Source organism: Diadema setosum, chromosome 5 (genome assembly GCF_964275005.1).
Source record: "Diadema setosum chromosome 5, eeDiaSeto1, whole genome shotgun sequence".
NCBI lineage: Eukaryota > Metazoa > Echinodermata > Echinoidea > Diadematoida > Diadematidae > Diadema > Diadema setosum.
Genome location: NC_092689.1, coordinates 44,337,780 through 44,356,110, shown reverse-complemented (window position 1 = coordinate 44,356,110; position 18,331 = coordinate 44,337,780). Strand labels below are relative to the sequence as shown.

The following is an 18,331-nucleotide window of genomic DNA, read 5'->3' as shown; positions in this document are numbered from 1 at the left end:
GCCGACTTTGTCAAAGAAACTTTCTCTTGGTTATTACTCAGCATGAGATGTTGCTCTACACTATTTCTGGCCCATCAGTAATAGTATTAACTGTAAAAGGGCAGAAGTTTATCAAATTTGATGTCGTGTGATTCCACCATTCATGAAGTGCGTGGATTAAAAGATTCTCAGTGGATTGATGGTGTTGACTGGAGACTTTTGGAGCACAATGTACGAGTAGCTCATTTCACTATGGATCAAACCTACTGCCTGGTGTTCATTACCTCAATAAAAGAATGTACTGTTTTAATACTGTACTGGTATAGGTTTCCCCGGTATCATCTCTTTATTCAATTCATAAATTTTCAATTCAATCGTCCGGAGAAGCATACTGTGTCCAAATTCTGGGAATAATTCAGTCACATTGTTACATGTGTATCCATACATGGATTCATTTTTGTCTATCAAAATAAAAAATTAAGCATTCAAAATTATCACTGATTTTTTTTTCATTTTTTTTTATTCAGTATGTAGGCCTGCATGTATTAATTTTAGTCATTCAAATTTGTCGTGTTTTAACGTGGGTTGTTTTATGGAGGAAAAACCAGATCATGTACTGTAACTTTATGTGTGGTGATACACTTTTATAGAGGCTTTATATGCAACCAAGAATGTTGAAAGTCTGATCTTATGTTCATGTCTGTATGTACAGTACAATGTATGAAAATACTGTATGACTACTGCAGCTTTTCTCCGATCTATTACCCATATTGTGTTACTGCACATGCTTAGTGTGAGCAAATTTCTGTGCGTCGATTGAGTGAATGGGTGTGAGAGCCGAGAAAGGAAAGTGTGTTACTAGATATGATTTACTGTAAAACCAGAAATTTTCACAAATTTTGTGTTGCAAAAGAGGCTGTGGACTCCACTTCGTGAAAATTTCATGCCGCACTTTTCTGGTTTTACAGAAAGCAACGTGAATGTGACGAGTAAGCAATTTAATCAAGGCAATAATCAAAGCAAAGTATCTAAGAGACTATTTTTTGTGTAACTTTGATGGGATATGAATGCCAATGGAAGAAAATTTTGCTTTTTACTTAAAGGGGAAATCCAGTCCAATATAAGTTATTCTGATGAGAAAGAGTAAAACGTCTCGAGTTCAATGGTATAAACTTGATTGAAATCGGATGAAAAATAAGGAAGTTGTGACATGTTGAAGTTTCGCCATTTTTTTTTTTTTTTGGGGGGGGGGGGAGGGGGTGGGAACAGTTCTTGAACAGTTGATATGAATATGCAAATGGCAAAGTGACATGCCATCCCCTCACAACTTGCCAGATAGTTCTGTACATAAAATAAAATATTGTGAAATTTCCAGTTTTTTTTATTACAAACGCAATTATGCCCGAGGCTCCAAATCCTGATATACATTGTATCTAACTGATCACTATTCTGAAGTTATTCAACCAGAAATAACATGTTTCAGACTTCAATGACGGTAACATTGAGTTATCATCATTCTTTGCACACGATCAATGGAAAATTGTGAGGGTACGACATGATGAGCTCACTCATTTGCATATTCATACACACTGTGCAAGAACTGTTTTGGAGAGATTATCAAAATTTCATAACTTCCTTATTTCTCATCCGATTTTTTAAAGTCAAATTTTCACCAATGAACTTGTAAGATTTTCTCTTTTTTATCAAACTTATATTTTGACTGGATTTCTTCTTTGAGGGAGTCACTCATAGAGGTAGAACACAGTGTAAATGTGAGACATGTACATGTATCATTTTTCTATTCATAGGAACACATGACTCTGCACAGGACTTGTTCTTCAATCCCCCAGGCAGAAGTACACCCTATCATATTGCTCTCTCCCTCTCTCTTGTTCTCTCTCGCTCGTTCTCTCTCTCTCACACACACACACGCATAAACAAACAAACATTGAACAAACATGCAAAAATCTTCCAAAGTAACACTTGTTTTAGCAAGCTAATGACTTTAATCAACAATAACCCCCTAAATCCTGCAAATGACATTCAGTGTTTAATAAATTTGGTGTGATAATACACGGGACATTAACAGAGTATAATTTCTGAACTTGAATTCATTGGTGAAAAATATCAGAATTTTTTTTTTCCCTATAAACTTGGTTAATGAAAATAACTCATGAAATATATGTACACAACAAAGATTATGCCTACTCTCCTAAGTTATCAGCTGTTTAATTTTTTGTGTGAAAGCATTGACCGATCAAGTAAATATGAATACAAGCTAAATTGCTGCTTGTGTGGGTGTGTGTGTCATAAGAAATAAAACTCTACAACAGCATTAATTCAAATCATGTGCTCATACACGATCCATCATAGCAAACAAAATCAATGTCATCAAGAAAATTACGCATAACTCTCTACTGTACAACTTTCTTCACCATTAATCTTGAATGTAAAATTCACATATTCTGACAGTCTGCTGTGAACTGCTAGGGAAGAAGTGTTTAATTTATTATTATTATTATTATTATTATTAATGCGTCACACAATGTACACAGCACTTATCCCTCATGTGTAAGAGTACAACGCATAGACTTTCCTACACATACTTGCAGGTAAATTAATAATTAAGAGAGATTCAACAGAGCTGTTTATCACCTAAAAAGTGAAATATTCCATTTATCAGTAGTCATCCTAACATAGCAATACAGAGGTAAAGTTGAGATAAATGTACATCAGAAAGGAATGACCTTTACAAGCTGGAAACCTTGCACTGTGGTACATGAAATGATCAGTCTGCGCTGACAACATACTTGATGTTAAGAACCGCAACCATACGTGTGGCACTACATACTCCTATCTGTTCTATAAATTGTAGCCATTCCATTTTCTTTGTCTTTCTTCAGAAGAGGTAGCTGCTCTATACACTAGACACAAGAAGCAAGAGTCCACGCACATACTGTCTGAACCCTTAATGTCATTCATTGGAACAAATGCATCAAAGTTAATGTTTTTTGCAATAAAGCAGTAGACAAATCATGAAGAATCAATTATACATGTGGCATGTGCTATAAAATAGCACCTGACTTGCGAAAATTCGCGAAAATAAAAACCTCACGAAATATTCAGCGTAAACAGTATCTTGGAAATGTTCACAACTCTGTAACGACATTTAAACAGTTTATCAGTCCATGCTACACGTTAAGAAAAAATCCATCAGTGATTCCCTTCAACGACACTAGCTCCTTATCGAGATGGAGTATGAGTCATGAATTTAAACACAACATACAGAAACTGCAGACATGCATCATGGAATTCTGAATATTTACATCTATTTATCATAATGTGTGTTTGCATAATAACCTGCAATCTCACACTAGCAAATTAATGTATACAGGCATTGAAAAGATATAGTACCAGGGCAGAAGGAGAGAGAAAGAGATGCACAAGTCGGAAGTGATGACAAGAACAACCAACTAGAAGACTTAACCCGTTCCATACTGAATTGCGGATTCCCTATAGACTTAATACATAGGCCACCAGGTTCCCGTATGGAACAGGTTTATATTGACATTAAAAAAACCCAAACGCAACAAATGGGGTGAAATATAAAACTTTGTACAAACACCCTGGTGGATGTCAGCAACTTGTTTTAGTAAGGGTCACTGGTGATATCAGGAGTCTACTGAGCTGAGCTAGTAGTTGTAGTTATTTCCTCTGCTCATGCCCATACCAGAGCCACCGCCGCCTCCGGAGCCGTAGAAACCAGAGCTTCCTCCACCCATTCCGGATCCTGCTTAGCAACGGATGACCAGAGGTGTGACCATCAGGAGGGGAATGAGGGCAATTGTAATAGGAGAGAGAGAGAGACTTAGTCAGGAAAAGAGATAGAGAGAGAATGCATGAGCATCAGCAATAAATCCTCCAAAAAACAAAGAAACAAACCTAATAATGCACTGAAATAGACAAATACATACATAAAACTAAATACACAAATAAACGTGAATAGACGAAATAAATAAATATACAGAGAAGTTGTAAGGCAAAAACAAACAAATCTAGAAACAGTTTCCCTGCATGACTCAAGAATTTTGTGTTCATCTGGCCATGATATGCAAGGCATCGCCTAAGACATTACTGAATAATTCTTGATGAGTTTAATCGATCCATTTGGATTGTCAGTAACACACTATATCTTTTTAAAATCAAATATATTTAAAACATATTGATTGTTTATTTGTATTGTTTATTGTGCCAAAAGTCATGCAGAAGCAAAACGTTTGTTTGTTTGCTGTTGTGTGTGTTTTTTTTAAAGAAAAATATTCACACTCATGAAAATCACACTTTGATCTTTCAGACCTGTATCAAGACTATAAGTTTAAAATCAACTTGATGTAAACATTGGTACTCCCATTTCAACAAAAGCCATTTTATCTCTCAGTTGATTTGTAATGAACCCACTGGATGAACCTCATAGCTAACCATAACAAATTTGTAGTACTGTCGACCTCGCCTTAGTCAAATCTATTTGGACTGAAGAATAGCTTTGACTTTGAGAAAATTTGACTTACGAGGGATTAAAATCAATAGAATATACAGTAAAGAGAAGATGACTTGAATCTTCGACTTAGGCAATTATTTGACCTATGCAAGGTTGACTTAAGCAAGGTTGACTGTATTTTGTTATTACTGCTGGATGCAACCTATTACTGTCAGGATGACAGAATGTGAAACTGCATGACTATTACACAAGAATACTTACCGTATCCTCCTCCCCCGCCACCACTGCCACCAAAGCTGGAGTATCCACCGCCCATTCCACCAAGCTGGCTGCCTCCGTAGCCACCTCCACCACCTCCGCCGTAGCCACCTGGGTGAGATATCACAAGTTAGAGAGGAATCATTCATTAGAAAGCACAGAGGAAGCACACAACCTGAATAACACTGAATTCACATCTGAAACCTATGGACATTCTGAACATGATTGTATGTTAAAAAGAGCGAGCTAATGCCACAATGATGCCACAGCAACAGGTCATCCGTTTGTTTTTACATTCATCAGGGATTCCACTTTCAAATACCACTAAAACATTGACAGCAATGGCGAAAGTATGAGAGCCATGCTGATATTTGCATCAAGCAAAAGACACATTATCAAAGCCAATTTCAGTGTGTGCCTGGACTAGTGTATAAAATACTAACAAAATTTCTTAAAATAAGTTCATACTCGTGAAGGAGGGAACTGTTTAACAAAAACTCTTCAACCCAGTTGAACAAAGCTTTCTAGTGTGAATTGGTCCTTCACTCAAACAAAAGACATTTTTGACATTTATAACTACCAAACCTATGTTGCAAGACTGATTCAAACAAGGCAATGTAAGTTCATTGACCTTTTGACCTTTGACCTCATCAGACTTCACCCATATCTGAACTTAACTGCCATTTTCCAGTTACGCACCTGTGGTGTGAGTTTGGTGGTCATAACTCAAAGTGTGAAAAGTTAGAGTACACTAAATTGTTGATGATGTTGACGCCAACAACATGATGCCTACATCTCGCTTCCGCTATGCAGGCAAGACAATAAAACTGGTAGCAATCACTTGTAACCCACGTTGAGTTGGTCCGATACCCTGTGTGGACATGAAATTTAAGATGATCTCCAATGTACTCACCTCCCGAGTAGCCGCCTCCGCGGGAACCGTTCTGACTCCCTCCAAAGCCACCACCGCCGCGCGAGTCCTCTACATCCAGGAAGAGTTCAATGTAGCGGTGGCCCATCTCTTGCTTGTCCTTGGACATCGCAGCCTGAGCAGCCTCCAGGGTTGGGAAGTCCACATCAGCCTCTCCATTGGAGCGACCATTGATTCGGTGGATTATGACATTGCAGGGACGGGCAGTTGAACCAAAGAACTGGATGCATATACAAATGGGACCAGTGATTAGAGGTTATAAGATGACAACTAGCTTTTACATCTAATTTTCATGTAGAGTTTCAGTATACTGCTTCACACATCCACTCACATAATCACCTTATCACTTCAAACTGCACGGACATGAATATCTGTAGCAAGTCCGACTGAGGTGTGAATTTTCTTCAGTTTGTCTCCCTCCACAAATGAAAATTGTAAGATCGCAACTGCTGATCTGTGATTTAACAAACATATCGGAAAAAGGAACCATGGGACTCGAACCTGACAACTACAGATGACAGGTTAGTACCGTGGTTCTTTTTTTTTCTGACATGTTTGTTAAATCACAGATCAGCAGTTGTGATCTTACAATTTTCATTTTTCACCGCTCTGATTAATATTATCTTGCTTTCAAGTCAACACTGCAAAACACATATATCAGTACTGGGTTTGTGTAAGTACTTCTCTTTGAACGTTGCTGAAATGTGATGTAATGGTACATGTGAAAAATAGATGGCAAGAGCAATCAGGGAGATGACTATGTGTTACATAATCTTAAATGGGCGATACGTACATTCTCTCATCTTCTCTCATGAAGAGATAATGAACTATGCTCTTACAGGTATACGGGAAACTTGGCAAGTCTGTGTCAACTTGATGGTTTGTAAATAAAAATATGTTCTTGATAACAACCTTTGAAGAAGCAGGAAAGGCAGCTTTTTGTCTATGGCTTGCATCAAAGGGTTAATTACTGAGGTTAAGTCAAAGGATGGGTGGATCCAGGAATTTTGTAAAGAGGGCGCGCCTTTACAAAATTAAAGGGGGGCGCATGCACCCCTCCCCCATTTTTTTCTTTTTATTTCTTTTGTTTAAAAAAACAAAAACAAAGGGGGGGGGGGGGGGCGCCCGGTGCACTCCTCCCTGGATCCGCCACTGCATAGTGCCCATTACGATCTGTCTGAGGCACATCATCAAGCGGTCCTAAGATTTGGAAACAAGGGCTTTCTCACCTGATGGATATCTTCTTCTGTGGCTTTGAAGGGAAGTCCCCTCATGTGTACTGAGTAACCAGTGGACATGAAATCTCCCCCTCCTCCGCCGCCGCCTCCTCCAAAGCCCATGCCACCACCACCTCCACTTCCACCACCGCCTCTCATGCCGCCGCCCAATCCGCCTCCCATCCCGCTTCCCATGCCACTGCTAAACCCACGGTTGAAGTCTCCTGCTTGTGGGAAGGAAATGCGATCCGATGTTGGCCTTGCCTCACTGGGTTCTAGGGATGAAATTCTCACATATTGTCTCGCCTCTACTGCTTTCTTCATTCATGTGATTAACAGAATGGTGCTAACACACTTAACTTTTGACAGTCATGCACATGTCTTAGAACTATCCTTCAGATTTGAAATGTTCACATATTTTGATGATGACGATTAGACATGAATGCTCCTTGACTGAATACCAGTTGTGTTTTGAGTGCTTCAGAAATCCCGCTGATATAGCAGGAGACATGATATGTAATGAGTGTCCATTAGCTTGCAAAACTTTAGAAACATTAACAGAACATCATGTACACAAGTGGACACTTTGGCATTTCAAGTAGACTTATTTCCAGAGAACTTTGGGAGCATCAAACAAGGCTGATTTCTCGGACTATGAAAGAAAATACCGCCTTTATTGCCACATGGTGCTTCACTCTAGAATTGCATAAATGATGATCTACACAACAGCCTCAGCAGTATTATGAGCTAAACAAGTCAGACAGAATTGCACGCAAAATCTGGATAGCAGTACAAACGAATCTCCCATTTCTGACAGTCTTAAAAGAAGAGGAAACAAACACTCCTGACGACAGACAGAAAGAACATTGCTGATCTGAACAGACCATCATTAGCTGGTACACATACAATGGTCGAGACCCTGGTATCAGTTTCTACTTGTATTGGTCACTGAATATACAAGTTGCTAGAAAATGAAGGAAGCAAAGCCTGAAACCTACCCCTTGACATGAGAGAATGTGGTCCTCCTCCCCATCCTCCGCGCCCTGGGCCAGAGATTCCCCTTCCACCACTGGGTGGTCCTCCAAAGTTGCCTCCACTGCCTCCATAGCTACTACCAAAGTTGTAGTTGAAGTCGTTGTCATAACCATAGCCTGTACAGAAATGGCAGAAAGATTTAATTGGTCGCCACGTGAAATGACCAAAACTTTCAAAAGTGATTAATTTTAGCTCTAAAATATCATTAATGAGTAATTTGAAGTATTTTCTACTGAAAAAAAAAGAAAGACTGCATAGCTGATGCCAAAATAATTGTGTCATTATGCTGTAAATCATTGTTGTGACAAAATAGAATACTAGTATGACAATATCCAATTTTTTTTTTTTTTTCAGTGTGTTGGTGAATGCATGTGAACTCACTTACCTCCACCTCCGTATCTGCGCTCAAATCCAGAGTTCCTCATACGGCCTCGGCCGAGATTGCCAGCTCCCATTCCCACACCAGCACGGTCGTATGGCCCAGGGCGGTTCATTCCACCACGGAACTTGCCGGGGTTGGAATTGAAGCGCCTCACTTCAGAGGAGTTGCACTGGAATACTTCAATATATCTGGAAACAGACAAGATAAATCATTATCAATGAAGTTAAATTGCCTTCTACAGGAAATGTAGCAATTATTGTAATTAAGTAAATAATTTGTTTGCACTATTCCACTGGAAGTCTTCTATTAACTCTTTTGAAATGATATTTCTACATTCTTCTATTAACTCTTTTGAAGTTATATTTCTGCATGGAAATATTAGTAACACAAAGAAATGAAAAGACTTATTACACGATGGATACTTATCAAATGTACAGTCTAGAAAGGGTTTGCAGTGCTATTTCAATATTTCTCACAAAACTCTTGCTACCATTTGTTTTACTAGCCCAGAGATGCAGAATTTAAACGAAGCTACTTGTATTACATTATCCTGGTGTTTTTTTTTTCTTTTTTCTCTACCATAGGTCTAAAAGAATTTGATCACTGTCAGTAAATTTCATTATTCACCATCAATGATTGATGTTCAAACCACATCCTTAAAAAGTGATGAGGTATATTATTGCTACATAGAAATTTTTGTATTCTTAATGGGGTTTTCTTCTCCATCTACACCCAATGCAGACAGTGTGTGGTACAAGTAGACATGTCCTCAATGAATCAAGATTTTTTTATCTTTTAGCATGTTGATTTTTGCTTACCAACCATAAGGACAGAACTGGGTAAATATAACCAGTAACATTCTCTCTCTCTCTCTCTTTAAATCTACAATTGTCAACCAAAACAACTTTATTGAGTGGATATTTTTATTTATTTATTTTTTTTTTTTTTGTGAATGAATTGTATCTATCATTAAAAAAAGAGATAAATTCCAGACAGCTCAAAAATGTTCTCATGTGACTGCTTTCTTTTGAAGGCTATGGAATATTGAAAGAGAAATTTATATCTGACGATCAATCAAAAGATGGATGAGAAAGTCTACTGAGAAGAGACAGCACCACCACGGCTATAATCCCACCTGTGACCCATATGTGACTTGTGTTTGGACAACGCCCTTTCCGCCATTTCCTTCGACACGAACTGCACATACGCTTCCCCCGTACTCCTCCCATCGAAGTCGCTTGGCAACGTAATCCCATCCGGCGCAATCTTGTAATCTTCATTTTCAAGCGAGGTAAGATGTGTGTTGTTCACCAGCGAATATTTTTTTTGGCAATTATTAACCCCACCCGTCCAGGTTTTGAATGGGGGAAACCAGTGCCAACCAGTAGTAGATGCCATGCCCACCAGCCCACCCAATCCAGGTTGAGGATGAATGGAGTGTAGTGCATAGTACCGCCCACCAGCCCGTCCAACCAACCAATCAGCAATCATTCAAGGGTGACAGACCAGTTGCAAGGCACCGCCCACCAGCCCGTCCAACCAACCATTCGCGATTCATTTGGGGTGATAGTCGAGATGGTAAAAGCACCGCCCACCAGCCCATCCAACCAACCAATCGGGGATTGAAGGTGATAGAAGAGTTGCGTAGCACCGCCCACCAGCCCAGCCAACCACCCAATCACAGTTGGGGTAGACACCATCGATGAAGGAAGGGATACATATACATACACACGTCAGTTAATAAGTCTCTCTCTTTGAGATAAAGTTCCTGCTAATATCATTTCAATCACATGTCAACCAATATGATGTGTATCATCTATCAAACAAGTGCATTATCTTCAAAATTACTGCAAATAAAGCCTACTGTAAGTTAGGACAGATCACTTGTGTGAAGTGATCTTTACAGCACCCTCTGAGACAGGATACAGGACAGTATTGAAGAAAATGCTATAATATACTGTGAAAGCTACTACGTGTATTCGATATCTGGCCAGCAGATTGAGGTTTTCAGCCAGTACATTTCCTCTTGCACAAGCCCCTTGCACCATACTATACACACATGTCCAAACTTGACAAGCTTCATATTTGCTTGTCAATAAAGAATTCTGTAAACACTAGATTAGAAATGAGAAACTTGCCCTTCTCTCTGAGGTCTTGGGCCAAGTTTCTGTAATTTCATACACATATTTACTCTAATTGTACATGTGAAACCTGTTCAATATGCATTACATTATCAGCCTCCAAAAAGCTGAACGTTTCTCCTAGCAAAAGATGCAAATATCTAAGCATACTTTGTGCATGCTCAAAGAACACGGAAAGTCCTAAATACTGCCTTATATCGAATAATTTATATGAACTTGCATATCTATTTCACATCCTTGGTTGAAGCCTTACACAGACATTGTGTAAAAGAGACCACTATTTAAAAAAAAAAAAAGAGAAGATAAATAAAGGCTGAACACATTCAACAAAGTGTACAAAATTCAACAAAGTGTACAACGTCCTGGCTTTTACAATTGTCTGTAGAGTCTGAAAAACAGTCCAGTGAAGGATGTTATCTTTCATGGCCAAATGCTCACAATTGTTCTTTGTTTCCCATAATCAGGGAGCAAAGTTAACCCATGACTGGCTTTAGGTCGCTATGAAGCAATCGACCTACACTTAGGACCCCAGCAGGGGAAATTACAACGGCATTTTTTGCCCTTTACATTATACAAAGGTGATGCAGATTGTATTTCATTTATTATTTCTTTTTTATAAAGATTTTCCCCCACGCCCAACTATTTCGTCTCGGTTGGAGGAAGCTTCCTCATCATGCATTTACACAGAGAACTTTAAAGAACTCCCCTCTACACAATAAATGTACATGGGGTTTTCTCCTAGCCTAAAACTTGTGAACATGATACAAAATCCTGCATTAAAATTTTGCAATGCAAATGTCAATTTGTCAGATTTATGACATGGTCCCTCCTCACTAATCAGTACTGATGATTCAACAAGAAGAAGGGGCTCAATACTAAAACCAGCGAAAGAGAACATGAAATTTGATTTCCTTGTTTTATTTTGTCTAAGTCCTGTTCTTCAAGGAAATATTCATACATATGAAAATAAATCATATTATGATTTAAAATTAACACACACACACACACAAACAAACCCTGTGGCAGTTCATTACTGATTTAGTTTGTGGTGTCAAGAAAAAAAAGTGATTTTTTTTTTTTTTTATAGAAAACTAACAAATTTAACCATAATCTGCTCTAAACAATCAAGAATGAAGGTCTCCTTTTCACAGACACCAACAAAAATTTGCCATTAAATCTACCTCAGTACACCTGCGAGCATCCACAATTTCCATGTGATGGTGATGTTCATACAAATATTGTTGAAAGTAATGCCCGAGATCCTACTATGCCCTACAGCAGTGATGTCGTCATCTCACTAAAAGGAAGGTGTCCATATCAACTTTGATCATCACGAGGATATATGGGAGGTGAGCTGAAAAAGGGAACCATGATCACTGACCTTTGAAGAACTCCACGATGTCGTCCGGTCGACAGTCAAAGGGCAGTCCTCTCAGCCGCACACACCCATCATTCTCCTCTTGGGCGTTGGCTCCACTCCGACTCGTCACCCACTCCATCTCACTCATCTTAGAGCGAAAGACTGGGTACAGAATAACAATAATAACTTCATCATTCACAGACAAAGATGGGAAATTTTCATTGAAAAAAAAAATCAAATTTAGAAACTAAAAAAAAAAAAAAAAAAATAGTAAGAAAGTTGGTGTACACAGAATATTTTTATCACACACTCTAATCATTGACATACATGATAGAAAGGGAAAGACCTGATTTGCTAAATATTCCTTGCAGCATCCAATTTCACAATAGTAATCATGCACTTCAAAAAACAGAAATATGTTCTTTATTTGTGGATTACTTTGTGGTAAGGGTATTTTTCTAGCAGTTTCTGCTTCATGACATCAATGGGAAAATAGAAACCATTAAATACAGCATATTTAATTAACTTCAAGTGGTCCATAAGTTATATATGTGACCCGCTACAACAAAATGATCCTAAAGTCGGGCGAGGTCGATTATTTGAAAATTGCATGATATAATCCCCTAATCTTTCTGCTTTAAATTGATATATAACACATTTTATAAAAATAATCGGCTGCGGAGATATCGATGTTTAAAAGAGAGCATGTCGAGACGTCTGGAAAAGCACTGTTTCGAGAAAAGCGCCCTAAAAGTCTTCCTTTTGACGCAATCACGATCAAGGGACACGCAAGTCAGTTTTCACCTCTGGACAATAGAAGGTAAGCCCTAGCAACCCCAGAAGAGTTCATTCAAGCACATCAGCATCGGCGGTCTCATCACCAACCAATCAGTGACCAGGATGTGAGAAGCGGCTGAGCATAGCGCACCCCGCCCGCACGTGCACCAGTCGACTGGGCAGTGTGCGAGCTTCACGCTTCGGTTAGCAGCAAGCAGCAAACTGACCAATGAGATAACTCTGGTCGTTGTTAGGGGCGGAACCTATCTGTGGCGCTCAATCCAAATTTTCGAGAACCAGTTTCTGCTTCGTTGAAACGCCAAAAACATGGCTCAGAAAAACGCTATTTTTTTATCTTTCCTTTGATCATTTTGCTTCAAAATTTCGACAGATGATAGAAGACATGTTAGACTCCAATAATATATCAAAATCAGAAAATCCTAAGTTTTGACCAATTTTAATGCTCTGACTTCAAACTCGATTTTCACGGCTTCGACAGTGCGCGACTTTAGGACCTTTTTGTTGTAGCGGGTCACATATATCATGCTGTCGTCAACATCAACGTGTTGACAGTTAAGAGGTCGAAACATAGCCAAACACACACAAAAACAAACTTACACTAGTTACAGTGTGATAACTTTCATTTTTTCAGTACTTAAACGTGCTCTAATCATTCAATACAAATAAAAGGATCGACATCAAATAATTCCAATGTGGCTCTCACAAGCCCTCTAACAACCTTCAATGTATCGATGTCCAATGTGGTTGTGGTGTTTCTTCAGGGCCTGTTCCACGTCTTCTTTGCTCTGAAAAAGGACGAAGCATTCTCCTGTGGGTCTTCCACCTGGCAGGTATGTGAATTTGATGCCACTGGATCCTCCCTCAATTTTGCAATCTGTGAATGAAAATCCGATACCGACAGTCATTTCTCAGCTTCCAGAATTACTCAAAATGCTGAGGGGGAAAAAAATGTAGTTAAGCCACGCTTTGTGTTGTGAAATAAAATATGAATCTGTGGTTTTATGATGTATCTTAATAATGATTTGAAAAACAAACATGGACAAAAAGGTGTACTACAGACAACCAATGGAATTTGATTTATTTCAGTTGAACACTCCTTCAGTATCTAGATATTCAATCAACCTGTGCATACACAATAATAATCACGAGGCTTCTTTTTCAGAACTACATTGTAGTTTGCCTGGTACACAGCGCACTGTGTACAACATCCTCTTTCCATAAGATGTACTGGTATCTCCATGACTAATTCCTGATTTTTGTCACATCATCTATTTATATACAATTGTAGCGCAAATCTCATTACCTGGAATCAGTTCTGGAGATCAAATAACTCCAATCTTGTCAAATTTTGTAGCAGTCATGCATACGATTGTACCTGTATAATGATGAACTACAATCACAAGTCATAACATGAGCCACTTAAATTGTATTCAAACCAGGTTACGTGATGCCATGAATACTAATGGCGCTAAAATGAATCCAGAACAAAACTGCTCTTTCTGAAAGGTCTGATACAATGGTTGAAAGTGTACATTTGCCGGTAAGTACATGGGGCAAAAAGGTGTACTGAATATGTCAAAATGCTGAGAAGGAAGAGAGAGACTGACCACTGAAAAATGAAGTGATGTCATCTGTTGTTGCTGACCAGGGCAATCCTCTGGCCCTCACCACAAAGCCGTCGTCCTGTTCCATGACAGATCCTGATTCAACGCTTTATGGCTCAAGTATTACGTGGTGATTGGATGTAGACAGAGCAGACGTGCTTCCTTGTGATTTCACCTGATAATCAGAAAAAAGAAGATTACATTTTAAGTGCATAATGCAATACTGACTGTCAGGCACTTTTTAAAATTCATAAAATCCATCACAAGCAAGACAGACCAGGCAAAGAAAGATTGTTAATGTGACTCTACGACTGAGCATTACATCTGGACTGTATGGCTTCATAGCTAGGTCCCATCTCATCATACATGATGTAGAAAATAATCCCTCCCAACGAATACACACACACTGTACATGACATGGGAGGAGTTGAGCCTACCTGGTATTTATTCTGTATCAATGTTTTGTGATCTGTAAGAACAAAAGGAAGTTGGGCCTATTGTTGATGCCTATTGATTGACTTCTCCATGTCAAATTTTGGAAATCCAGGACAATTCTTTGAGGCAGTAACTTAACAAGAGACCCGCGGGTCTAGCGCTCACCTGAGTATCGCAAGTTCACCTTTCACGCAGTCACTAATCTAAATTATTCACAGCTCTACTAAAATTTGACCAGGCATTCTCAAGTAGAAGATGAAAATGTACAATAAGGGCCAAAATTTTTTAAGATTCCTTAATTTGGGGGGATTGGGGCCCCCTGGGGCCCTCTGGGCGGGGCATGGTGCCCATTTTGATAAATTGAGATCCTGACGCCCTAGGGATGCTACCTGTTAAGGTTTGACGAAAATCCATCATAAGGTTTTCAGGAAGAAGATGAAAATGTACAACAATTCAGGCCCCCATTTGGACCTTCCCAACCCCCCCCCCCAAAAAAAAAGAGGGGCACCCCTGGATCTGCTATGAACAAACTTGAAACTACAGTCATTAATGTACTCACTCATAGTATTATCTTAGCTCTATAACTTCTGATTCTAGAAATGATTTTTAAATATTCCTTCATTTCGCGGGGTTTGGCCCCCCCTGGGGCCCCCTGGGTGGGGCATGGTGCCCATTTTAACAAATTGAGATCCTAACCCCCTAGGGATGCTACCTGCCAAGTTTGGTGAAAATGGGTCATGGGGTTCTCAAGAAGAAGATGAAAATGTACAATTTAGGCCCCATTAGGACCCCTCCCCACCCCCCTCCCCAGGGTCCCGAGGGGGGCACCCCTGATTCTGCCATGAACAAACTTGAAACTACAGTCATCAATGTACCAACTCATAGTATTAACTTAGCTCTATCACTTCTGGTTCTAGAGAAGAAGATTTTTACAGATTCCTTAATTTTGGGGGGTTTGGGCCCCCCTGGGGGCCCCCTGGGTGGGGCATGGTGCCCATTTTAACAAATTGAGTTCCTAACCCCCTAGGGATGCTACCTGCCAAGTTTGATGATTGGTCTTGGGGTTTTCAAGAAGAAGATGAAAATGTAAAAAGTTTACGCACGACGGACGCCGGACGGAGGGCGATCGCAATAGCTCACTTGAGCCTTTGGCTCAGGTGAGCTAATGAAAACCGTTTGGCTCAAGTGAGCTAATGAAAACCCAAGTGGTTAGTGTTAAATAAATGGAAATTACCTTGAGATACAAAATGTGAAGAGTCAGTATGGAAACCACACTTTCACTATCTGTGGAAGACGAGTTGGTCAGATTTAATTTGATGAACATTTTTCATTTAAAAAAAAATGCAAAAAAGGAAGAGCACTTACAAGCCGTACAGGTAAAAAAATTAGATCTTTAACCCTAACTAGGCCGGGGGGGGGGGGGGGGGGGGCCTCCGAGGCCCCCCCTCGACGTTCCGCACGATGTATCGCTAACGTGAAAAGCTATCGCCGCGACGTTTTATGACTTTTTTCTGTCGAGTCTCCCGCATCTTTTGATACCAAATTTGTGATGCCCGGGCGCGCAGTTCCGAAGTGTCGCATAAATATGTACATGCATGTCAGACCAAAAATTGCTCAAAAACGTGAATTTGTGTACAATTTCAATGGAAACTGTGCTTACAGTCAAATTTCATAAAAGCATGATCATTTTGGGGTTTTATTGATTAAAATCAATTAATAACATATTTTCTTGTTCAGAACAATGTCGCGGACAAGTTTCATCGAAAAAACAATGAAAAACATAAAGTCGAAAAAACAAAGAAATACATAAGAAATTCAAAAAACAATAAAATACTTAAGAAATTTTTTCGGATAGCTCAATTTTTTTCTCTTATATTTGCTTAGGACACTAAAAAGAATATTTACACAAAAAATGTGCCCATTTCGAGCTTTATTTAGTGATTTATACCAAATTGTCCGATTTCATGCATCATTATGCATAAATTAGCATAATTTAGCATAAATGACAATTTTTTAAAAATCTAACTTCGTAGTATTTTAGATTACATCATAGGCAATGTGTGCGCCAATTTTCGTCGCGATCGCGCGGTCAACGGCCGAGATCTGGAGGGGGGGCCTGGGAGGCCCCCCCCCCCCCCCAGCTCTATGATCTACCTAAATAGCCCGGCCTAGTTAGGGTTAAAAAGTCCCATAACTGTTGAGTACTCCATGATATATTTACAATTCCTCATTTTCCATGACTCTTTCAGGCCTGGAAAAACATTTACCAAATTCCAAGACTTTTCCAGATTTTCTGTGACTGGAAGAACCCTGTGCAGACGTGGCGACTGACCTCCGTACTCAGTCGCCACGTCTGCGCTCAAGCATTGCCGCGCCGCCGCGCCTGGCGACACTCACGCCAGTAATCGCTCGCATTTCAGCATTCGCATGGGTCGTTTGACATCGCATTTAAATCCATGATTTTAGATATGATGCCTCAAACCGATTTTGCTCAAATTTCGTGAGTAACTAGGAAACTTGTGAAGCTTTATGGACATATCAAGCGAATTGCCGCAGTCCTTTCATTTTCGCGTTGCATTGCAAAAAAGCGTGGAGACTCCTTATAAGGGGTGCCCCGGGGGTTACTTATAAGGGGGACGGGGTTACTTATAAGGGGGACGGGTTACTTATAAGGAGGGGCCCCCCTTGTAAGTGGGTTTCCCGAACTGAACTCACAAGTACTGTGCAGAAGGCAAAAAGTTCAAGTCAGGAGCTTTATTCACACATATGAATAGACAATTGAGAGAGGCATAAAAGATAGAGGCACTGATCAGAGGGAGTGAATATTCATGGAAAATTGGTGGAAGTAGGCTACCAAGTTTGTATAAATTTAATTGTAGCTTGTAGGCCTAGGCCCTAGGCCTAACGTTACATTAAATTTAAATTTAGTTAGATCTGCACACATGTAATTTACCAACACTCAACAGCCTAGCAATAACCTTTAGTTTTAGCTTTTGTTTGACAAGACAAAATGCATCTAGAGTAGAGAGCAGCCATCTTAACTTTCTCTCGAATTTTATATAGAATCTAACCTAACGTTAGGGTCCTAGGCCTACCAAGATCAAGAATCATTCAATTTAGCTTCACAATGTCGCATCATGCATTGCATCGTCATTGCACTTGCGGATCACGCACCCTGGAAGTGAGGTTCACAAATCAGAAACACTCTAGCTAGGGCCTCACGAACATGGTTTTCCTGCAATCACATAACTACCAAAACTAATTTAAAATATATGAATGTGGACGTTGGGAGATACACAAGTAAACTGGTAAAGATTGAAGACTAAAAACAATATTTTCACCTTCCAATGAATACTTTTATAGGTCTCTTCCCACCAGCGCTGGAGCCATCCACACCACACGACACACGCGATCAGCAGTGCAGAAGCATGCATGCACACTGTACTAGTACTCGTACGTGTGCGCTAGCCCGGATCCCCTATCGTAGCACTTTGCGTGTCGGTGCCACTGATCGGTGCACACATGTCATTATGCTAGCTGCATGCAGTGTGCATGTGCTGTTTGCAGAGAAAGCGTGGCGTTCTTCTCCAGAGGGATGAAGTCGTCGACTGAAAATTGGAATGGTCCAAACGGATTTATTGCCAATTTAGTGATCTGGGGCATTTCATGAAGGAACTTGTCGGATAAAATATC

At 39.7% G+C, this 18,331-nt stretch overlaps 1 protein-coding gene across 2 annotated transcripts; it reads right to left on the bottom strand.

Moving 5' to 3' along the window:
• Positions 1-1,948: 1,948 nt before the first annotated feature.
• LOC140228738 (heterogeneous nuclear ribonucleoprotein H2-like) lies at positions 1,949-18,078 on the bottom strand. 2 transcript variants are annotated; one of them, XM_072309019.1, is made up of 11 exons: positions 17,980-18,078; positions 14,207-14,378; positions 13,318-13,473; positions 11,823-11,963; positions 9,436-9,574; positions 8,304-8,488; positions 7,882-8,034; positions 6,896-7,158; positions 5,649-5,886; positions 4,739-4,846; positions 1,949-3,769 (listed from the first exon to the last, which is right to left on the bottom strand). In XM_072309019.1, exons 2-11 carry the CDS (start codon positions 14,289-14,291, stop codon positions 3,672-3,674), a joined length of 1,566 nt encoding a protein of 521 aa, XP_072165120.1. In that variant the 5' UTR covers positions 14,292-14,378; positions 17,980-18,078; the 3' UTR covers positions 1,949-3,671. The 2 variants fall into 2 exon arrangements, with proteins under 2 accessions (XP_072165120.1, XP_072165121.1); XM_072309020.1 differs by having other exon boundaries at positions 6,896-7,107.
• Positions 18,079-18,331: the final 253 nt, after the last annotated feature.

What these genes read in the sequence shown, in the direction of transcription:
- LOC140228738 (XM_072309019.1), bottom strand. Translation starts at nt 14,291, where the DNA reads ATGGAACAGGACGACGGCTTTGTGGTGAGGGCCAGAGGATTGCCCTGG. An exon ending in CATCACTTCATTTTTCAGTG is followed by an intron (nt 13,474 to 14,206) that starts GTCAGTCTCTCT and finishes TTTCATTCACAG; the next exon opens with ATTGCAAAATTGAGGGAGGA. An exon ending in CGGAGGCGGCTACTCGGGAG is followed by an intron (nt 4,847 to 5,648) that starts GTGAGTACATTG and finishes TATCTCACCCAG; the next exon opens with GTGGCTACGGCGGAGGTGGT.